Here is a 24,520-nt window from a genome sequence, read left to right on the forward strand (position 1 = left end):
AGGGGAGAGGAGGGGAGGGGAGGGGAGGGGAGAGGAGAGGAGAGGAAGGGGAGAGGAGGGGAGAGGAGAAGAGGGGAGAGGAGAGGAGGCGGGGTTTCTGAGAAGGAAAAGAAAGAAAAGCCATGACGAAGTATAAAGTAAGTCATCAGAAGACGCGGCTAATTTTACAGTAACTGACTCTGAAAAACTGTGAAACATTGAGACAGAAACTTATAAGCAGAAAAGCAATTTTTTTTTCTGTTAATCTGACATTTTCTATAGTTTCAAAAGAACTCCTCCTTTTAAGGCCATGACAAATGATACATTAGGGAAAAAGACTTTGTCAGTTCAACTCCACACCAGCTGACCCTTCCAAACACTAGCCTGTGAACTGCGACTGATGTGAAAATGTATGACTGTATCAGATACTTTTAACCCTTTCCATATTTCTTTTTGAGGCAGGGATGGTGGTCTAGGCCTTTAACCCCAGCCAGTCAGAACTCTATACTAAGACTCCAGGACAAACAAACAGATTAAATAATCTTAGAAAGAGATATAGTAGCTGAACTAAGATGTCACCAACAGACATGCCAAAGTGGATGGGAAAGCCCACATAGAAGGCCTCAGTTCCCACAAAGAGCTACAGGCATCTGAGTAAGCTGGGCGGAGAGGTGGCCCTTCAGGGACACACATTGGTTGTACAGGGACAAATGTTCAGTCCTGAAAAACACACATACAAACAACCAGGTCATATTAAGGAATCTATATGTATAATCATACACATGCACACATGTAATAGCAAGTAGTGAAAGGGAGAGCAGGAGGGAGGAGCAGCAGGAGGGAGGAAAAATAAGAACTGATGTAATTACTTTCAACAAATAAACCCTACGTCTTTTTTGAAAAATACCAAACCCAAGGCACAGAAGAAGCCATGGCTGGCCACTCCACCTCCACACTCTACCTGTTCTCCGTCTCCAGCTCATTCTTGCGTAGATTTGCATCATCTAGAAGGCTCTGCAATAAGGCAATTTTCTCATTGTCTGAACCTTCTTGATTGATTTTTAACATCTTATTCTCATGCTGAAGACGAATAAGTTTCTCCCTGAATGAGAAAAATAAAAGCTGATCATTAAGACACTATACAAATCATGATCCAATTATGATATACTTAGAGAATCAACACACAGGATACAACTGAAAAGAAATTCAGGACCTTAATAAGAGCAAAAGGTATCACTTTTAGGAACTAAGCTCCTTCTAGAATGTATAATCTGAAGAGAAAGTTTCTGTGTGTGATGACAAATGATGAAGAAAATTCTAAACTCTATTTCCTTTCTTATTTAACTATTTAAACTATGAACACATGACTGTAACTGTATAGTGTAAAATGACTGTTGCTGAAACTAAACCTCCTAATTCTGTGTATTTATTCATACAAATATTTGTTTTTCAAAAGAAAACTAGTACTTGCTGGTTATACTTAAAACCCCACAATCTTTTAATACTATATCTCAAAAATTTAAATGACATAGTACTAAGATATATAAATCAATTATTATTTGTTTAGACAATATATTTCAAGATTTTAATAATTTTTTTTTCAAGACAGGGTTTCTTTGTGCAGCCCTGGCTATCTTGGAACTAGCTCTATAGACTAGATTGGCCTTGAACTCACAGAGATCTGCTTGTCTCTGCTTCCCAAGAGCTGGGATTAGAGGTGTGTGCCACGATGGCCTGACAAGCTTTTAATATTTTAATAGTTATCTGCTTTATATAAAAATACCTTGGTGTACATTATTAGCTACTTCCTTAATTTTTTTTTTTTTACCAGAAAAGCAAGTTTTCAGTTAAAAGATGGGAGCATTTCTACATATTCTGCTACTTTGTTTTAAAACCTTTTTCTCCCCACGTTTTGAATTGTTTGAGGATTTTAGTTCCTCTAAAACTCTAACATTGGTGAAAAAGATCCAATATTAACTCACTGTCCATGACATATGCTGTAAAGTTTTCATCACTTTATACTTTCATTTTTCCTATTAGCTCTTCAGGATATGGAGACTGCTTAAGTCGTATCTAATCACATGCAGAAAAAATACAAATTTAATATGAATTAACTTTGCTCCTTTTAACTTAAAAATCTTTCACCAACAGGCTTCCTTAACTGCTTCTGGGGTAAAGGATCTAGCCATTTACTTATAAATAACTGCAAAGAATAAGAATACATTCATTCAACTAATTCACTTGTTTTCAGATGGTGAAAAGTGAAAGATCTTGAGGGCTGGGGAGGGGCTGACAGCCTACATCAGGATTCCAAGATGGAGAGAGGGGACCAACTCCCCAGCAACGTTTAGGACTCATCATCACCTTCTGCACACTTGGTTCCATGTCCTCTCATGTTTCATTTGTACACTTAATGCTAGGATGTACTGTAGGACATGACAGCTCTAAGATGCTAGGTCTAAATATACAGTGAGGAGTGCTGAGGGCAGAGTTATTACAGATGGGGACAGTTTGTCTGCAGCACTACACCTTCACAAGCCCAGTCCAAGCGGGTAACAGATAAATCTTAGTTATGTATTAGGTTGATGGCTAAGCACAGCCTTTGCTGTCTTCAGAGAATCCAAGAATGGGACATGTGCTTTTTCTTTTATAGTGTGAAGGACTATCTTACTCAAGTGAAAATAATTAGTTCTTCGGCCAAGTTACAAACGCTTCTAACATGCCTATAACATGGAAATTTAATGTTGAGTTCAAGCTGAAATGCACATCAAAAAGAGGAGCTAGTTCTCCGTACACTGGAGAGTACATGCTCTGCGAGGGCACTGTGCTGAGTGCCTGTCACTACCACTCTCCTTACCTGATTTCAGGTGTGACAATCTCTGCTGCAAGGCTGTCTGAAGACTCCTGGCTTCCCAGAGGTATTAACCCTATGAGCACAAGGAGAGGCAGACAGTCAAGTAGGAACAAATACACCCTTTGCTTAAGAGATGCAGCTACGCAGGCAAGTACTATCCTGAGTATGAATTTTAATACCTAAAGATAAACATGAAAAAAAATCTCTGGTTCTTTTTCAGGGGGCTGGGGAGTTGTTGTTTTATGGTATTGGTATTTACACCCAGCTCTGTGAATACTAGGTGAACATCACCAAGCTTCTCAAGTAAAAGACCAAGTTACAATAGCCTTACAAAATTAATTTATTGTTATAACAATTTTAAGGGTACAAATATATACCATTAAGAAATTTTAATGTTATCTAACTATTACCGGTTTTCAACTATTTAATAACTGAGTCAGAAATTGTATGACCAGTAGGCATGCTCTCTTCCTGTCTGTAATTTTCTGGTAAACCCTATTCTACTTTTTGTCTGTCTGGGTCAATGAGTTGCCTGTGTAGACATGTAAGCAGAATCGTGTATTGGTCTTTTTTTTACTTAGTTAACAAAGTTTCTTTGATGATTTGCCCACATTACAGTACTTCTGCAGAACTTTCTTCTTTTTACTGATAATATTTCGTTGTATGCATTTATTGTATCTTATTTGTTGATGGATGTGCATTATTTCTACTTAGTAGTAACTATGAACAATGCTGCTATCTACATATGTATGTGCACAATTATCTGGTTGTATCCACTTTCAGTTCTTTTATTAATGTACTTAGAAGAGGAACTAGTGAATCCATGTTAATTTTATGTTTAAAACATTTCAAAAAGCTATCAAACTTATTTCTATAACATTGTCCCCCCCTGCCAGTAATGCATGCATAATGGTTTCAACTTCTCCCACCAATTCTAATCAATGTTTATTTTCCTTTGTTTGGAGTCATGGTGGTAGTCGGAAGAGCATCAGCCTCACTAGTTTGTGTAATGAAATTATTTGTCTTTTTCTAGTGGCCAACAATATCACTATTTCATGTGTGTTCTGGCCATCTGTTAATCTTCTTTGGAGATATATAGTTCCTTCTATTTAACTACTTTGTTCATATGTGAAATGGGTTTTATTTTTTATAATTATTCAATTTTCAAATTTTTTGGTTATTCTGGGTATTCTCTGTGTATATATCCTGTGTTCATGTATATGGCTGTGATCATCTATGCAGAAGACAAAAACTGACCTCAGTTGTCTCCCTCAATCGCCTGTACTTTATATATATGTCTGTATACACATGTGTTCTAGGCACCTGAAGTGGCCAGAAAAGCTCCTCTAGGTGCTTTTCTTGTTTGCTTGGTTTTTCAAGACAGGGTTTTTTGGTCTAATACTGGCTGGCCTAGAACTTGCTTTGTAGACCAAGCTGGCCTCTAACTCAGAGATCTGCCTCCCTCTGCCTCTCTCTTGCTTGGATTAAGTCTTGAGCCACCACTGCCTGGCATATTTTTTGTTTGCCTTGGATCTTCAGGTTGGGAGCTATTCTGTGGTTGAAGAGAATCAAACCCAGGTCCTCTGGAAGAGCAGGCAGTGTTCTTAACCACTTAGCCATCTCTACAGCTCCCCACTTTATATTTTGAAACAGGATTTCTCACTGAGTATCAAGACCATACTCAGGTACTCATACTTCCATAGCAAGCACTAACCACTGAGCCACCTTCTCAGCCCCTGGATATTAAATCAAATATTTGCAAATACTTTCTTCTATTTTGTAGATTACTTCTACTCAGTTAAAGGTGGTTTTTGGTGCATTAAAATTTTCAATATTAATGAAGCCCCATTCAATCATCTTTTATTTTGTTGCCCATGCTTTGGGCAACAATTGCAGGGGATCGCTGTCAAATTAAATGTGATCAGAATGTATACCTACAAGGTGAGGTCTTATATTTAGGTCCTTTGGGTCAGTTTTGTTCTTCTGCATTTCAATGCAAAATATGCAGTTTATTTTCTCCTTGTTCCCTGCTCCCCCCTTTTCCTAAGTGGTCTGGCTAGAAATGCTAATGTGACCCTGAGGAAAGTGGTGACGGCAGATTCCTTCATCATCTCCCTGGTCTTAGAGGAAAGGCTTCCATTCTTTCACCTCTGAGGTTTTCTCAATGTTTCTTTACCATGTGAAGGAAACTTTCTACTTCTGGCATACTAAGTTTTTAAAATTATGAGTACATGGTAGACTTTGTCAAATGCCTTTTTGGTACAAACTGAAATGGTGCTATTTCCCCTTTGTTTGTTAATGTGGCTGCACGGAGCTCTATGCCTATCCCTGAAGGAGTTCTACAGTCAAGTTTAAGGAGGCAAAGGTGTGAGCCTTTACAACTCCTATTCAGAACACTACTGCAAGTCTTAGTACAGACTCAAAAGGAAACAAAAGGGATCCACACAGAAAAGGAACAAGTCTAAGATTTGTATTTGCAGATGATATTATTGTACATAAAACTAGATCTTAGCAGGGTGTGGTGACACATGCCTTTAATCCTAGTACTTGGGAGGCAGAGGTTGGTGGATCTCTGTGAGTTCAAGGTCAGCCTGGTCTACAAACTGAGTTCTTGCACAGCCAGGATTGTTACACAGAGAAACAAAATAAACAAATCCACCCCCCCCCCAAAAAAAAAACCCCAAAGAACAACATCAACAACAGCAATAACAGACCTAAGTCTCCACCAGAAAACTCAGACTTTCAACATCATGGAAAGATTACAAAATTGATACACTGACTTGGCAAGGTTTATATATTTAAAAAAACCATGAGGGGGTTTTCAGAATAACAGTATCCAGGTTCACAGATGATTTTGACTTGTAACACTCAAGAGATTACAAAGTTGGTTTAAAGATGCTACCTGAACTCAACCTCCCAAGCACAGCCTGTTAAGATCTTGGTGAACAGTTCAAAAACTTAATTTCGTTTTTTTCAAATTTTCACTTTCATCTGCTCTTACAATCATCTCAACGTGAACCCAACACGTCCACTGAAGATAGAACTAGTCTCCTTGGGTGATAGAGATTTTTACCTTGAGTGGTGAGCTGCCCCTCCTGAGCCTGCACACAACGCAGCTCTTCAATGGTTTCCTTCAGAGAATCCCTTTCCGTTCTTAACCTCTAAAGGAATATAAAAACAAAGGTGAGCTCTACCAGTTAACTAAGCAGTGTCTAGGCCTTATCCAGGAAGAAGACAAACAGTAGTGACCCTGGGCTTACTTTTAGTTTCCATCTTTTATGGAGAGATTACGGAGTAGAAACGTGAAAATGATTGTCTTTTTATTTTCTATTTCAACAATACCAAATATCTTACTGCAAGGCAACACACTACTCATGCTTAAGCATGAAACATAAAGCCAGCTACTTTGTCCTTTACTATTTCCTTAACATTCTTTCCATTAAACAAAGATTCAGGATGAAGACTAAAAACTCAGACTGTAAAAAGCAAACTATGCTAAGCAATGGTGGAACAGAATCCTCCATACTAATTACATGGGAAGTAGAAGGGCTACACACATGAAAGGCAGAGTAAAAAGATGGAAGGGGGCAATGATAAAAATGTGTGCATACTAAAGAAATGAGAACTCAACTAAAACTGTCCCTTGAATCTTTATTTCTGGGAAAAAAGAAGGGAAATGTGACTTAAAAGAAGAATAGTCAATTTGAAAAAGGAATAAATGTAGTCAAAAATGAATTATATTCCAGTCTTAATTTTAACACTTCTGAGAAACAGAATACCTAGTACATACTTACATCCTTTTCTTTCTGAAGACCATCAACTTTTTCTTTTAGCCGCTTATATTCAAAATCTAACTTATCTGCTTTCTTTGACTCGTCAGATAATCTATTTTGCAGCTCTACAACCTGATACAAAATATAAAAATAACATAAAAATCTCAATTTTTATAATTTGAAACATTAGAAATTATGATCAAGGTGATGATATGTAGCTTAATGATAGAATATATGCTTATTAGTGTATACAAAGCCCTATGTTCAATGCCCAGCATGCCCCCTCCAATCTAAACAAAACAAATTTCAGAAAAATACATCAATCTCTTCTATAGGTTTATGAAAACCCTATTTCTACCATACTTGAATAAATTTATATAATCCATCACTCTAACAAAAGGGAGAGAACTAAGAAATACAGCCTGTCTAGGTAAGACAGGCTCCTAGAAAGTGGTAACAATTATCAGGGAATCTATAGAGGCTGTCATTCCTCGAAAGAACAAGGCGTAAAGAAAGATAGGAAGAAAGACCCGTGAGGGTAAAACTCAATTACACAGCCAATCTTAGAAGGGGCCAAAACCACTGTGGGAGGTGCATGCAGAAGCTGTGGATAATTAGAGGTACCAATAAGAGGAACCAAGAGCTTTAAGTTTAACAGGAATTGAGTGTTTATTAAAAAGCCTGGCTGTGAAAAGGAAGAATAAGGAGGAAAAACCAAGCAGTTTGGGTAGGGGCTGTTTGAAAGTGTTAGGACTTTTAATCCTAGCACTTAAGAGGCAGCAGTAAGCAGATCTGTTAAATTCCAGACACACCAGGGATACATGGTGACACTGTCTCAGGGGACAGGAGAGATTCCTGCAGGTTGTCCTATGACCTCCATATGCATGTTGAGGCATACCTATGCCCCCTGCAACCAAGTAAATAAAATGTAATAATTCTGAAATAAATAAAAAAAAAAAAACAGCTGAGAACCATGTGGCAGTGGGCTAACAATGTCCCTCACAGCACATATATTTGAAGGCTTAGTCATCAAGGAGAACTGAAAAAATCAGAAGGACTAAGAGGTGTGTATTTGTAGGAGAAAGCGTGTCACTGGTGGGCTTTGAGGTTTCAGGAGCTCAAGCCAGGCCTCTTGTCACTCTCTCTTCCTATGGCCTGCAGGTCAGGTTGCAGAATCCTCAGCTACTTTTCCAGAACCATGTCTCATGTCTGCCTGGGTGTCACCATGCTCCAAGGACTAAGCCTCTAAAACTGCAAGCAATCCCCCAATTAAGTGTTTTCCTTTGTAAGAGTTGCCTTGGTCATGGTGTCTCTTCACAGTGACTATGGCACATCACAAAAGAAAACCTGGTAGAGTATTCATTTGATTTGACTGACAGGCCTAGAAGTGACTGGTAGTTTAAAAGTTATGTATTGCAGTATAGTCCTTGCCAGGCAGCACCAAGGAGCATTCTGCTTCTGTTCTCCTACCTGTCTTTTGTATGTCTCAAGCTGACCCCTGGCAGCATTAGCTTTTCTTAATTCTTCCTCCAGACTGACAGTGTTCTGCATGTACATCGTATTCTTTTCTTCCAAGAGTTTAACCTGCCGCCTCAAATCTCCAAGGTCTTCCAGCTTCTTTTTATAAGATTCGACTTGACCTTCTAGTTTAGATACTTTATCAGAAGAGTGTCTAAAATGATGGGAAATGAGTCAGAAACACACCCACAGCTGTACAGCTGTTTCAGACAATGTTAAAATAGTAGATAATACCAGGTCTTAACATATTTTAAATTATAAAACCTAAAGTGAATCTAAGTTTTGTTAGATTAACAAAGAAATCATAACCTAAATTACAGAAGAACTTGTCACTAAGAATGTCAAAAATGTAAGGAAAGTAAACAGGAGGGTAACCAGCAAAATCACATTTAGCAGAAAAGTAAAATAAAGTGTAGAATGTTCAAGTGTTGTAACTACTATGTTATTATCATACCCAGTAAAAGTTTCAGCAGAGAAATGGAGTAGGAAATAGCAAATTTTAGGGCATTAAAGAGAATAAAATTTTAACTTTTGTAATTTTTCAGAAAGTTTTAAAGGTATCTGTGTGTATATGTGTGTGTGTGTGTGTGTGTGTGTGTGTGTGTGTGTATGTGTGTATAAAACTCAAGAGAAATAAATACTTGACACAATACAGTGCCTGTCAGGCAAGAATGCTTGAGAGTGTCAGCAGAGAAGGTCTTAGTAATGGGAGAAAATAAAACAGATAGGTATGAACACAAGGACAGTGGAGAGTCAATAGTCTATAGCTGCTTCCCCCTCAGGAGGACACAAGGCCATCTAGTGGGTCTAAGCAATGGGGTGTGGTGGGGAGAGGATAGATGAGAAGAATTATAAAAATATTTAACAGCTATGAGGGAAATGGGAGACAGGGCTAAGGACTAGTGAGTAGTAGCCCAGGGGTAGGAGAAAACATCCCTAATTTGTAATAGGATTAAATTACAGCAGTATGTGATTTTTCTCTGTACACTTTAGTATTCTTAAAACAAAAGGGGATTCCAAGAGGATGAGATTGTGAAAGAATGGTGAACAGTGAGGTACCTACACGGAGAACACGTGGAAGGAAGGAGAAAATGGCCGGCAAAGAAATGAAGTCAGTCTTTAAGACACAGACCAAGGGTTGGGAGGGCTCATAATTAAGGAAGAATAACAACAAGGAAGAGCCAGTGCTAGACACCAGTGGAGTGACTGCCATGGGAATCTAACATCCATTTGATACTTATTTGCCTTATCAATTTAAGTGCTTATAAAGCCACTTAGTTATTCACTTACACTTTATTTTTAAACATGTCTGTGTGCTCAGAGATGTCAGAGTTTGTAACATCTGAGATGAAGCTCTGTGTGTCTGTGTCTGTGTGTGGCTGGGGTGGGTGGGTAGTGGCAGCGAATCTAATGTTGCAGCGAAGAGCAACTGCTTACCTGAGAACATCTATTTCGTCCTTTAGAGACTGAGCTTCATCTGCCAAAGTGGTTAGTTCATCGTTCTGCTGCCGAAGCTCTGAGATTTCCTTTTCTAACTCCTCACAACGTATTCGATAATCATCTTTGGCTGCTTCTAGTCTGTAACAAAACAAAATGAATAAAATGCACTATTAAGTGTCTCACAATTTTCCTTAGGGAGAAAAGAAAACAAAATCCATTCTTCCTGAGCACATGTCTCACTTCTGTAAGCATAAACTCTACCCAAGTCCTATCTACCATGAAAACGAGCTTAACCAGTGCACAAAGTACTCAACAGGAGAAAAGAGCAAAGGCTTCCAAATTTTTAACTAAGAATATATACTAAGAAAAGCTGTATTTAGATCCACATAAATGAATGACAACATTTTTGGTGCCTATTATCTAGTCTTATTTCTGTTCACCGTATTTCTCCAAGCATAGCTGCACTCTATTTTCATATCTAATTAAGCAGGTTTCTTTATTTGGTATACAACCTCCCTTTAAGTTATAAGGCCCTTCTTGTCTATTGTCCAAAATATTTCATGTAGACTACTTATGTTCAATTTTTCTTATATAAGTATTTAATAAAAAGCTGTAAATTTTATATAATTCAATTGAAATATTTATTTCATAGTTTTTGCTTTTAGTAAACACTTGACATTACTGTCTTTTAATTCTCCATCTTCTGAGAATATTTTTAATGATTTAAAATGTAACCTTTAAGTTTTTTACTTCCTCTGGAATCCATGTTAGTATGTGACAAAATGCTAAAACTTAAACCCAACTTTATCTGCTGGAGTAATTTATTTTACTAAAAATGATTTAAGATTTGGGGTAGTGGGGAGGGTGTATATCAATTTCACATTTTACTTTTTTTAATTTAAAATTAAAAAAATAATTTTATGAGTATGGGTGCTTTGCTTGCATGTATGTCTGTGTATCACTTATGTGCCTGGAGCCTGTGGAGGCTGGAAGAGGGTATTTAATCCCCTGGGTCTGAAGTTATATATATAGCTTTGATGGGATTTCCTAGATGTGGAGATATTTCATGGCATGTGAGAAGTCTTTGGGAAAATGTTGTTATTATACAACCACTTGGGTGTGTAGTTACCCACAAGTCCTAAGACTCTATCTGTGTGTTCTTGTGCACACGTGTGTGTGTGTGTGTGTGTGTGTGTGTGTGTGTGTGTGTGTGTGTCAGAGGATAATGTCTGTTGGAGCTGGGTTCCTTCGTTAGCATGCAGGCTCTGGGGAATAGACTTAGGTAGTTAGGCTTGGAGGCAAGCACCTTTGCTGTCTAGGCCATCCTGGCAACCTTGGTTGTTAGCTAATTTTAAAACTAGGGCCTGATGAGATGGTTCAACGGGTAAGAGCACCAACTGCTCTTCCAAATGTCCTGAGTTCAAATCCCAGCAACTACATGGTGGCTCACAACCACCCATAATGAGATCTGATGCCCTCTTCTGGTACACTTGAAGACAGCAACAGTGTACTTATTTATAATAATAAATAAACTTTTGGGCCAGACTGAGCAGGGACTGAGCAAGCAGGATCTACCAGGGCAAGCGGGGTTGACCGGAGTGAGCAGAGGCCCTAAAAATCAATTCCCAACAACCAGATGGAGGCTCACAACTATCTGTACAGCTACAGTGTGTACTCATACTCATATACATAAAATAAATAAATAAATCTTTAAGTGGCTTTTTACCTGAATGTTTCTTCTTGCAGCTGTTCTAGTTGAGTCTGAAGTTGCAGATGTCTTCTTCCAGCTGGACTATTGGGATCTTCTATAGAATCAGACTGATTGAGTCGCTCCATTAATATCTGATTTTCTGCTAATAAACTACTTTTCTCCTCTTGCAGTGCGGCAACCTGTTGGAATTAGGACTGTGGTTATTCAGCTGAAACTCTTGTGAATTACCATTATGAATCTGTCTACTTCTGAGGCAGGTTCTTACTGTGTCTCCCTGGCTGCCCTATGACTCACTATGCAGATGGGGCTGGCCTCTGTCGGCTGCAGATCTGCCTGCCTCTGACTGCTGAGTGCCACCTCACATTGACAACCACTGTATTGGAAATATCTATGCATGCAAAGCAATATCGAAGGGTAAGAATTAAAAAAATTAATTTCTATATATTTTGAGATAGGGTCTTGCTACATTGTTCAGGCACTTCAAACTGTGGGGCTCAAGTGATCCTCCTGCATACGTCTCCCAAGAAGCCAGGACTACAGCTGTAGGCCACCATAGCTGGATTTACTTCCTATCTGAAAAGAGACTTCATCAATGAAGGTAAATAAGCACATGGAAAGACAATAATCAATAGTCAACAAGTAAATGCTACAAAGTAAAATGTAAAATGCCACCAAGTTAAAAGCCACAAAATTGGCAAGTCTCATGATGATGGATAAGCTTTAAAGAGATATTGGCATAGATGAATGCAAAGTCTCAGATACTTGTGATAAGAATACAAAATACTTAAAAAAACCCTCTGTAAAACACTGACCTGCAGAACCCAGAGCCCTTCAACACTGGAGCTTTGTAAGCATGCATGGCTATCTGGCTTTTTCTGTGGGTTCTGATTTTTAATATTAATTTATAATGAGTTTAGTTAAATTACAAACAGGTAGCACATTCTTCTAAATCAGAACCCTATTTGCTTGTCCCCCACCCCTCCCTCTTTTTGTAATTAGAGCTACATTGTAGTAAACCTGAATAATGTGTTAATGCCCAGTGCATTTTTTGATGGTCTTTGTGGTGAGACACAACACAGAGGTGCTCTTACCTGCATATCCAATTCATGGCATCGTTGAGCAATTTCTTCCTTTGCTGACAAAGCTTCATTTAGTTCTTCTGTAGTCTTCTTCAACTAGTTAGAAAGAAAAGTAAGCATAAGATATATTTCAATACAATGATGAAGACATTACATAGGTGTAACACAGAATTAATATTTTTTTTTTTTTTATTTCTTGGGAGGTAATGTAGAGGAAATTAAGAAGACTCCTGGTAAAAACTGAAAATAAGCACTTTTTTGGGGGGGCAGCTTTTTTTTGAGATAGAGTCTCACTATGTAGCTCTGGCTAGCCTGAAATTCCCTACATATACCAGACTGGCCTCAAAGTCATATTCCCTTAATAAATTCTAAGTTAGAAAATTATAAAAACACCAATTAAAATAAAATTTGTCTATTTCATATAATATAAAGCTCTGTTTAATAAATATACAAAATATAAATGTACCTACAACAGCAAAGAAACAATACCACAAAGAGAAAGGCAAATTATAGTTTGGATTAAAATTATATCATGTCCAAAGACTTTCTTATATAACATTTAAAACCATGAGCCCAAAATAAGAGAAAGCAAAAGATACAAAGATTTCTGCCCATGTAGATAATGGAAACTACAAACTGAATGTAACAATATTTAATTCTTAAAAATACATTGCAAGTTCCTTTTCAATACAGTTGTTCCCAGTCACCTGTGGTTGCACACTCCTTTAACCCCAATACTTGGGAGTCAGAGTCAGGTTGATCTCTGTGAGTTTGAGGCCAGCCTGATCTACACAGCAAGTTATAGAGCAGGAAGAAACTCGTGACTAGAAAACAGGGATCACTGTAAATTAAATGAATTTGTTTTAAAGTGGACAATGCAATACTACCATATTTTTTCAATGCCACATTAATTCATCTCTCTCTCTCTCTCTCTCTGTGTGTGTATCTGGTATATCTGTGTGTATGTGTGTGTGCACACATAAATGTATGCAGAAGTCAGAGGAAAACTTGATGCATTGTACTTTTCCCTTTTATCAAGTGGTTCCTGAGAATTAAACTCAGTTTATCAAGCTTGCCAGTAAGTGCCCTCACCTCCTGAGACATCTCACTGGCACATGCAGTACTTCTTTTAATACAAAGTTCAAGCTTAATTATAATGTGTAGTATCAGTTAACAAATTGGCTTAAGTTCTTAAATTCAGGTAAAATATAAAAAAATTTAATCAATGTACTCCATTAGTAATTTCAACTGCACTTCTCCCTGGTGTGTGAAATTTATCTGTGTCAATCACTGCATGAATGAAGATAACTGTATACCTGGCGATCGAGATCAACATAGGCATCATTTCCAGCAGAGACAGGAGACTCCTTACTCATTAGCTGAAATTGAGATTTAAATGATTATAATGATGAGGCAAAACTATATTCTAGGTAATATAAAAAATAAGCATCCAGAAATGACTAAAACAACAACAACAACAAACTAAAACCAAAAAGCAAGCAACTGTTTTCTGTTATTAATTTTTCTGACTGCTTTTTACTCCAAGTAATGTCTACACTTAAAATTAGGCATCTGAATTTTGGTGCTCATTTTCACTGAGAGCCCCAGCTATGAGAACCAAGCACAACTTATTCTTAGCACTATGTTAAGAGAGTGGCCAGACATTTAACGCAGAGACTTTTCAGAGTGAGAGCAACAGCAAGTACTTCTTTCCTTCTAGGTAATAACCGTGGAAGGGAGTCACTCTCTTCACGGAGTGCCATTGCTAAGCTGCCCGCGCTCTAATCCTAAGTAAACACAGTGGATCGCAAAACAGCCACAGCAACAAAACTCACACAAGAAGTTATGAAAATAGGACCAGTATTTGTCAGGAAGGAGTTCATTGGGAGGAGAATGAGAAAGAAGAACAGGGGGAGAGGCTGTCAAAAGGACCAAACTGCACGCCCTGAGAGAGAGGCCAGATGGCTCTCAGTGGCACAGGTGCTTGCTTGAGCACATGCAAGACCCAGAGCCACAACAGAATCCCAGTGGCAGCAGCAGCAGACTGGAAAATGATATTTCCTTTTATGAAAACAACATAATAAAATCCATTACTTTGTGTGTTAACTTTTAATGGGGAGCAAACGTGCACATCAGTGTTACCCCAAAGTAATGACAGTGCATGTACCCTCCCCATGTATCTTAGATTCAGAGAGGGTGAGGAAGGTTGAGAAGCAAGGGCACAGAATTCTAATTATAAAAGCAGTGCAGAGCAGACTCAAATGCCCCAGTGCTTATGTTCTATGTGGCAGACAGAAGGGGAGGACGATTAGAAATATGAAGATGCTACATTGAGAGATCTTTTGATTTCAGCCATCACTCTATTGAGAATATTAAAATTTACAAGACATCTTTTTGAGTAATAAAAAGGAGTACCCATGTAGAAGAAAAAATTCAAATAATATAATAAAGCTATTCAGTTACAAAGAAACAATCAGTTTGAAAATTTTGAGATATGCAGGAATTAGCTAAGTATACTAGGCACGGCTCAGAGGAGTCTAAGAGCAAATGTAAAAAATACAGCAGTCAGTCTATGATACAATCTGTGATAGAGTGCTGGGGAGCAGCCTCTGCTGGGGGCAGGGTCTGGTGAAGGGTGGATGCAAGAGCAGCGAAGGGAAGTGAGGCTCAGACACAGGACATCATTCGCTTCATGAGAGTGAGGACAGAGAGAAGCACACCTTGGTATGGCTTTTCCTACTCTGACAACTTCTGATCTTTCAAGTTTATTTATACATAAAATCATTTTCCTCAGAAATTTTATACATTGATTACACAGCTTTTCAAAATACCTCTTCTTCTAAAGTCTTCCTTGCTCACATAGGAATACTGAGAGGAACAAAGTGAGCAAACAGTAATTTTATAAGAACTAGAAATTAACATGATGATAAAACCCATTTTCTTTAAACTCAGCATCTTCTTCCTTAAGATTGGGCTTGTAAAGCCTTGTGGCTACAGAAATGCTAGACAGGATGGCTCTATCTGAATTTGATTCTGTTTCAGTTTGGCATAAGATTAATAGATCAAAAGTTATTTCCTACTACCTATTATATCAAACTTGACTTTCTAGAGGTTCAACTTTTCATCCTTATTTACTTCTTCCTTTCCTTCCTCTATATTTCTTTTATATTTGACATGAGACCACCATCCTTTTTCTTTGATTCTTAAAATATTGTTCCTTCCCTTTGCTTAAGCAAGGGTGCTCTATCAGAAAAGTTCTGGTCTGACAGGTCTGTCTAGGAGGCAGGCCGCTCACTGAGCCAGGATGCCTCCTCTGCGTCTGTCCTGAACCCTTGTTTCAATACGATCCCTATGTTTATTACAACTCTGTAAAGAACAGAAGAACATCAGGGTTCCTAAACCTGCTTACTTCTGCCTTCAGGGAGGGACCAAGGCTTGTCATAAACCTGCACGATCAAAATCTCTTCCTGTACATACAAACTACTTGTTTCTAAAATAGAACATTAAAAACCTAGTAATTCAATTACAGCTTGGCAGTTTCTAAAATTTCTCAAAGTTTTTCTTTTTTAATAACTCTTCTCAAATCTTCTTTCTCATGTGTATTAACAACACTTATTAGTGATCTGAATATTTAAGTAATAAGTTCTTAGAAGAGACTCAATTTTCTGCATAACTGTTTTTTCTAGGGGACTTTCTCTGATTTCATTCTTGTTTACACTAGCCTTTTGCTATCCCAGCTCTAGCTCTTAGAGAGAGGCCTTGCACAGTAAAAGCATAAGCATAGCTAAAGGTGTACAGCAAGTATCCATCAAGGGCAGTGAAGGGTCAGTCCAGGTTGTCCAGACACTGGAACTTTGTCAAACGCTTGGCGTCACCAACGGAGTATTCAGAGAGAATACATCTAATTCAAAGGTAGGGACAGGTGACCGTCTGGTCTTTTTTCCTAGTTTCATCCTTATCACAACACAGCAGCTGATGCTCTAGAAAAAGCTAGCCCTCACATTCTGACTGCACCCTTCTCTCCCTACAGGGCTCTTAACAGTTCCATGCAGTGCTGCTCCCCAGCCCCACAGCTCCCAGCCCGGAGCTTCCAGACTTTCCCATCCGCTGCCAGCTCTCTGGGTCATTATTCGTAGACTTCATAGGTAACAGTTTAATTGGCTTTCTTCTGTTACTAACTACCATCTTCTGGGACTTTCTCTCCTTACATCAGGATTCCAGAGTTCTTGCTTGTGTGTATGTGTTCTCCCCTACCCCCTTTGTTAAGACATGGTTTCTCGTGGACAAGACTGACCTTGAAATCACTAGAGAGCTGAAGATAATTTTATCTTCTTTATAAAGAATTTATTTATTTAAAGAATAAAAGACTATATCATTTATGGTATATAGCATATATATACCAATATGTTTGGTATACATATTGTGGAATGGCTAAATTAAGCTAATTAACATAACCACTCTCCTTGTACTGAGACAACACTTGCAATCATTGATACATTAATTGCACAGATGGGCACCACTGTATTATTTCCCTAATGCATAAATAGTGCACTTTCTTTCTTCCATCTTCCCCTCTTCCCTTCCCTCCCTTGACTCCCTTCCAGACTGCTGCAACCTTTCTTTCAGGTTCTGTTTCTGTTTGTTTTCAGTTGAGATAGGGTTTCTTGTAGCCCAAACTTGCCTTAAATTCACTTTGCAGCCAAGGGTGACCTTAGACTACTGATTTTTTTAGTTTGCACATAGGACAGAAAAATATGTGATATTTGTCTTTAGCTTATTTTGCTTAACATGATGTCTTCAAGTTTTTTCATGTTACCTTCTAGCCTTCCTGTGTCTTCTTTCTGACTTTGGACATGTATATACCACCCAGCCTGGTTTATGTGGTAGGGACAGAATGCAGGATTTTGTGCATGACAGACAAGTGTGCCACCACCTGAATGGCCCTTAGTCCTATCATTCATTTAACCAACTACCTTCTCTAGTAAACCTAAATTTCATAACTTATTGCTTCTAAATGACTTCCATCAATGTCCTAATGACCTCATTATTTCCAGGCAGCAAAAGTCTCAATTCAAGATCAACCCAATCAAAGATCAATCCAATCAAAGATCAGTCCAATCAAAGATCAACCCAACTACCTACTTTCTGCCTATATATCCCAACTAGTTAAGTGCTATGAGGGGGAAAACAAAACAATAGCAACAAAAATACCCCCCCAGCCCATAATAAAACCAAAACCAACAAAAGTAGTACTACTTCAAAGTTGCTTGAAAGTTTTAAAAAAAAAAAAAAAAAAAAAAAACTCCCCTGCCAGCAGCCTCTTTATCCTCTTTAGATTCTTTCAACTTTCCCTACTATTTATTATTTGATGTACAGGAGTGTCTACATGTATATCCATACAGCACATGCATTTCTGGTGCTTACAGAGGCTGGAAGAAGGCTGTTGGACCCCCATGGGACTACAGTTATAGACAGTTTTGAGCCACTGTGTGGGTGTTTGGAATGAAATCCAGGTCCTGTGCAAGAGCAGTAAGTGCTCTTAACCACTGAGCTCTCCAGCCCCCTTTCAGTCCTATTTCCCAAACCTGATTAACTCCCAGCATTCCATAAAATCCCAATCCCAGGTAAGAAGTTTTGTAAATCTGCAAACCCAGTAGCACCTTTTCCCTTCTCTACTGCTACACACGGGAAATCCTTCCCATCCAAAGCCACTCCCACTATCTGTCCTCTTCATTTAGCTGATTTCAAGCTTCTCCAAAACCCTGTTCAATTGATTAGCTCAAGTGGGAACTTCTGGTTTCATTGGAAAGTCAGTTATCTCAAAGGATGTGTTCCTGAAGCAGACACAGGTGAAAGGATGTTCTGCTAAAGCAGACACGTGAAAGGATGCACGATGTTAAAGAAGGAAGGCAAATACAACCTAACATGGTGGACGATGCTGGATGGTATTGGTACACCGTGCCATGCCTTCCTAGTCATCGTTTGTCTTACTTAATGTCCCCATGAAAGCTGTTACTTCAGATGGTCCTGCATATAGTTTTAAAACTATATGAATTCTTGTTTAACCACTTTCCTCTCTGAGACTCTGAGAGGGAGATACACACTTTATCAGAGAATTCTAGTATCTTTTCACAACTGTATCCCTAGTTGCTAGTGTACTTTGGGCTTGAACTAAGTATTTGCTAAATAAATAAAATCAATATGCACACAATAGAAATAATGAAATTAAAAAATTAGGGTTTAGGGTATTCACAGTAAAAAATAGTTTTTTAAGGTTGTTATTTCTCTTGTGTGAACTAGTTTTCTCCATGAATTTGAGACAAGCGGTGAAGTGCAAAGCTCTAGTCGACATACCTCTTGAATGGCTGTCATGACGACATGCTGAACAGACTCTTCCATCATCATAATGGCTTGGATGTACTCTGAAAACAAGAACAACCTGGGATGTCACTGTTCAAGTGACACAATGTCAACAAGCTGCAGGCTAATGCTCTATAGCGCACTACAATCAGTTCTCTGTTTGACTCTTCAGACTGCCCTTTCCATGGCTGCTCTGTCCCAAGTATGTGCCAGGTAAGCAAAGGCTGAAAACCAAATTCTGACTTTGTTCCAAAGTTTTGTCCATCATTTATTCATTTGATTGAGTCTGAGTCTTGCTAGCTGCCCTCCATGCACTTTGCATCCTAAATTGGCCTTGAACTTGTGACCTTCCTGTCTTAACCCTTCAGAGCATATTCTGAATCTACTACCACACTTGGCTCCTTTCAACCTTTCCTAGGAAGCTGAGGCTGTGGGCTCAGGGAATGCAGCTTCAGCATGAGTACACATCAGACTAAAACAGTGAAATAGTGAGACTCACAGTCAGGGCAAAAGAGAACCACACCACAGTTTCTACACTCTAATTTATCCTTTAGATGTTTCTTTGTTACATGGTAAAATACTCTAGCTTTATTCTTACATAATCAAAGTACTAAGTTATATAAATTCTTACCTTAATTTTGTTTACTATATAGAACAGAAATAACTAAAATTAATTGAAGATACACACTGAACCTGTAATTGAACGACTATATAATCCTGGGCTTTAAAATACTGTTCTCCATCTCTGTATGTAAGGCACAATGCACACCAGTCTCATGCTCCACACTACACACCAGGAGGGGCTCAGCCGTTAGGAGTAAGGTCACTCTGGCAGCAGTACCTCTTTCCTCTGACAAAGCCCTGCTAACACTTTTAATTATTTCCAGACACAACAATGGATGACAGAATTGGCTTAAGCATTAAAATAAATTAACATGGCACGTACCCTTAGAATTGTACTTATGAAATGTCTAAGCATTGTCATTAGTGTCATCTACTGGAATCTTCTGCCCAGCAGATAACATGGTTTTGTTTGTTTGTTTTGCTTGTTTAAATATTTTAACACCACCGTTGTGATATTATGACAACAAAAACAAGAGCCAGCACATCTCAGGTGATTGACAAGTCCTCAAAATTAAAGCGTATGAATGAGCATGGAAGAGAAGAAGCAGTGGCGCTGGTATGGGGAAGGGAGGTTTAATGGCAACTACTGGAAATGAAGGAGTCACAGTAGAGGAGGTGAGGACATTAGTAGGTACGAGAGGGGAAGCGTTAGTTAAGAAGCGGTGTTGCCACGTCAAGGCCCTTCCCCGCGAACACCGTAAAGTACTAATGGGAAAATGGGCATGACAGCTAAACTCATGTGCATTACTTTCAAACCTTAAAGTTAAAAAGACAGTTCTGTATGATATTTGGTACACACCCACGAGGCAGTGCTGGACAATGAGGCATACTACGTATGGGGGTTTACCCTCAATTTTATCTGTTCAAAATGTTTTGTATAGTTTAATGTGAATACAAAGCTTAAAGGATGAAGAAATGTTTTTTTCTATATCTAGCCCATTCATTATAAGTAAGGTATTTGGTAAATCCTGTAACATCTGTAAGTCGCAGCCTTCTAATCTATAAAAGGTACTTTTGTTCTGTTACTGCTTAATAGAACAGTAGATGAAGGAGGTCACCATGGTTGCCTGCTGCGCTGGCGAGATGGCTCAGTGAGTGACGGTGCTTGCCAACAAGCATGATGACTCTGATCCCAGGATCCACAGAGGGAGAGAATGAACTGACTTTCACAAGTTGCCCACTGATCTCCACACACACTTTGCCGCAAGTTGTGCCTCCCATCTCTGGACAAAAAAATTTATAGCCTTCCCTCACTTCTGCTCACAAACCCAAAACACAAGGTTGATGTTATTGTCAGTGTGCCTTCTACTACTAATCTCTGCCTTTTAAAATTTATTCCTACTTTATTTGCCCCAATTAGAGGTCGGCAAAGACAAATAGATACAGTCAGGCTCTCACCAATTGCTTTTAACTTCTTCCAGCTTGTAAGAATGGCTAAACACAAAGCAGGTGTAAAACAGTTTCACTTAGTCTTCATAATGTAGAGAAATTGGGGATAAGGACAAAGGCCGAGTATATCTCATCCACAGGTAGGTAGGAAGTACTGAAGCACTTTAGAGAGTCTCCTCATCTACCTACCCACATTATACATTCACAGCGACAGCTAACAATTAACAATTTAGAAATTCATTTACATGATTCTTAGCTCTCTACTATATTCCTGAAACCAGAGAATACCCCAAATCTGGGTAAGTGAGAGATTAAAGCTTTCCTGTTCAACTGGAAGCTTCCTTCTTCTTTACTGGCTAGCTTTTATAAGGCTGGAATGTGCTGTACAGGGCACTATGGGATGTTAGTCACCAACGGTTTTACCCAGCGGTGAACTCTGCTAATAGTATCACCTTGCTAGACAAGAAGTGACCACAAGTGCAAAAGTGGCCAGAGTGTTATTGCAGCAATCAATCACTGCCTACCTGGATTTTAGACATGCTCTACAGGAAGAAATAATACTTGGTATTGTAAATCTGGTCAAAAGTCCATGGCTAGGAAGGTCACAGCTCCTGGATGGAGGGACCTCACTACTGCTGTTTTGTTATCTAGTCTTCTAAACACTTATCCTGACACATGAACATTAGTGCTGTTCCTTTCTCACTGTTGGTCAGAACAGTTTCTGTTTTCAGTGGGCAATGATTAACACGGGGACTCATGACTGAGTGAGTGACTGATGAGTGCCCAGTCCTAGACTGGGACACCAGCATGACCCCTCCAAGGCTCCGGGAACCCTGGGGGAGAGGGGCAGGAAAGAATGTGAGCACTAGCCGGTGGGAAGGGGCGCTGTGATGTGCTATGTTCTGGACACAGCACAGCTGGAGCATCATGAACCAAGGATAGTTTTGGGGTGATCAATGTGCCATCATTAGAAAAAAAATCTTTTAAAAAGAAATACAGATAGTTTAAGAAAAGTACAGCAATCTGAAGAGTGGGAGTCACCTAGTGAGCTGAGGGAAAAGCCCCAAAACTCTATGCTGTCTATTACTAAACTTTTCAGTGTCAGAACAAGAAAAAAGTGCAAAAAAAATATAAACTTGTTTTACATTACCAGACGTGGAGGAAAATAGTATGGATGGGGTTGGGAACCTTTGAACTAAAAAATAAAAATAAATAAAAGATAAAAATTGAGCTTCAATTTAAAATAATTACAAAATACTATGATTGAATAGCCTTTCATTTCCTATTCTCCAACAACACTTCTCTCAATTCTGTCTTTACCATACTATAATTATAGTTTTGAGGAGTTTTTAAGGTTCTCAAATATAACTTGAATTTTTCTTACTCTGAGTAATTCTTAACTCATTATCCTTCAGAGCTTTCCTTAAATAACTTCCCTAACAGCATGTCTAGCCTCTCCAATTACATCTCACCTTTGGAGCACGTACCATGACTCTGTAATCACTTGTGCTATGGGGCAATGTTTTTCCCTCTCCACTCAAGTCCTATGAAGGAAGGCAAGCCTTGTGTCTGTTTTGTCTGGTACTGTAGTTCTCTTCCATAACATGTCAGATTAATAAATACTTGTGAAATAAATCAAATCCACTTTGGATCTGGGAAGACGGCTCAGTGAGCAGAAGTGCTGTCCAGCATCAGGACTGTCCCAGTTGGAATGTCTAGCGCCCAAATGAAAGATGGGGATAGCTGTACAAGGCTGTAATGCCAGAACTGCGAGCAAAGACAAGCAGACTTCAGGAGCTCTCTGGCCAGCCATCCTAGCCAATAGGGAGATTCAAGTTTATAGGTCACAAAGAATGAATGGAGGATGATAGAGGACGATAGCCACCATCCCTTCTCTGGGCTCTGTGTGCATATGCAGGAGAGGCACGCACCCATGTGCATGTACTACACACATATATATGAAAGTACCCCCTCAAAGCAAAAATAATTTATCTACTTTATGTACAGTAAATCTGAATATATTTTAAAGAAGTGATCCCCATACGAATAAGTCATATTTTACAAAAGGGTTTAAAAAAACCCTAAAAATAACAACAAATAAATGACATTATCACCTACATATCAAAGCTAGTCTTCAAGTAACTTAGTGACTTCAATACCACAAATGGGTGACCTTGGAGTTGCTATATACATAAAAACACTGTACTTTTCTAATATCTGCAAACTGTATTTCACTTATTAAGTTAACTAAGTCTAATTAGAAATTTTACCAATTTATAGTTGATATATCCACGGAATAAGTATGACTTACCCCATAAATGCCGCCTAAGAAGTGACATTTTAAAATGGAAAAGTTAGTTTTCTGCAATGGGTCTCACTGGGTGTCTGAAAGCATACGGAAAGGCAGGCCCGATGCGCAGCACTATGCAGGCAGCACAAAGTGAACTACTGACACTATTATAGACTCCTTGCCTCCCTCATATTGCTTTTTGGGACAAAAGTTTTCGTCTTTCTTGTTTTTTGCCTGCATGTTATTTATGGCTACTCCTCTTATATTTATGGATTTCAGTTGTGTTATGTTTCTTGTTCTTAATTTCTTTATTCTTTCATTTATTTTTTTGCCTTTATAGAGAGAAAGGAGGAGTTGGTGAGTGGGGGGATGGGAAGGATATGAGAGGAGGTGGGAGAGAAGAAATCATGACCAGAATATATTGTATGAAAAAAAATTTCAATAAAATAAATTGTGGACATGGTAAGTATGGTGGCATATTCCTATAATCCGAGCACTCAGGATGCAAAGGCAGGCAGGTTTCTGTGTGTTTCAGGCTAATGTGGCCTGCATAGCAAGTTCCAGGCCAGTCAGGGCTCACAGTGAGAACTTGCCCTAAAAAAACAAAACAAAACAAACAAAAAAACCCAAAACTAAACCAAACCCAAAAACTTTAAAAACACATAATAGATAAATGAAATGGTGTTATTGTTTAAAACACTATCTACTATACATATAGTTACAAAATCACATTCCTATGAAATTAAAATGGTTTGAAACACTACTTTGTGTAAGATATTGTGCTGTTTTACTTGCTGTATTCCTTAGATTCCTAATGTTATTGTGAGATAGGTACTAAATGTTTCTTTACTGAGAAACTGAAATACAAAGACAAGATTTACCCAGTAACTCTTCAGAGTTTGTAGGAATGCAACTGGATTTGAACATAGGTTGACTAGGCACTGCAGCCTGTGATCTTATTCTGAATCACAGAAATATCTCCTAAGTTATCACCTTACAAATTACATTAATAAGCATTTTAATAGTAACCATAAAGGGTAGCATAGCCATGTAGTTAACATGGAATAAAAAGAATATACTCAGGCTGGGGGTATAGCTCAGTTCAATAGTACAGTACATGCTTAGTATGAACATGGTACCAGGGTCCACAGCAGCATAAAAAAAATGAACATAACACAATATAAAAACTACTCAATTATATAGTCTTAGAGAAAGGGAAGGAATATGACCATAATCAGAATTAGACTATCTTTTAGATTCTTTTTTTTGGGGGGGGGGGTTCGAAACAGGGTTTTTCTGGATCACTCTGGCTGTCCTGGAACTCACTCTGTAGACCAGGCTGGCCTCAAACTCAGAAATCCGCTTGCCTCTGCCTCCCAAGTGCTGGGATTAAAGGTGTGGGCCACCACCGCCCGGCTTAGACTACCTTTTAGAACTCACTTAAATATGAAGGCAAATTACCGGCAAAACTGCAGATGATAGGGAGGATGGGTAGCCATGGAA

At 38.6% G+C, this 24,520-nt stretch overlaps 1 protein-coding gene across 2 annotated transcripts in view; it reads right to left on the minus strand.

Annotated features, from left to right (window-relative positions):
• The window catches only part of Hook3 (hook microtubule tethering protein 3), an 84,506-nt gene that overhangs the window by 25,073 nt on the left and 34,913 nt on the right, over nucleotides 1–24,520 (minus strand). For both annotated transcript variants that reach the window (XM_031339411.1, XM_031339412.1), the window contains exons 6-15: nucleotides 18,709–18,776; nucleotides 13,671–13,733; nucleotides 12,367–12,450; nucleotides 11,291–11,454; nucleotides 9,562–9,702; nucleotides 8,077–8,278; nucleotides 6,628–6,738; nucleotides 5,907–5,994; nucleotides 2,837–2,906; nucleotides 941–1,081 (exon numbers count right to left, since the gene is read on the minus strand). In XM_031339411.1, coding sequence (XP_031195271.1) covers nucleotides 941–1,081; nucleotides 2,837–2,906; nucleotides 5,907–5,994; nucleotides 6,628–6,738; nucleotides 8,077–8,278; nucleotides 9,562–9,702; nucleotides 11,291–11,454; nucleotides 12,367–12,450; nucleotides 13,671–13,733; nucleotides 18,709–18,776 — 1,132 coding nt within the window. The remainder of the gene's footprint in view (nucleotides 1–940; nucleotides 1,082–2,836; nucleotides 2,907–5,906; nucleotides 5,995–6,627; nucleotides 6,739–8,076; nucleotides 8,279–9,561; nucleotides 9,703–11,290; nucleotides 11,455–12,366; nucleotides 12,451–13,670; nucleotides 13,734–18,708; nucleotides 18,777–24,520) is intronic.

This window comes from Mastomys coucha, unplaced genomic scaffold (genome assembly GCF_008632895.1).
Source record: "Mastomys coucha isolate ucsf_1 unplaced genomic scaffold, UCSF_Mcou_1 pScaffold22, whole genome shotgun sequence".
Taxonomy (NCBI): Eukaryota; Metazoa; Chordata; class Mammalia; order Rodentia; family Muridae; genus Mastomys; species Mastomys coucha.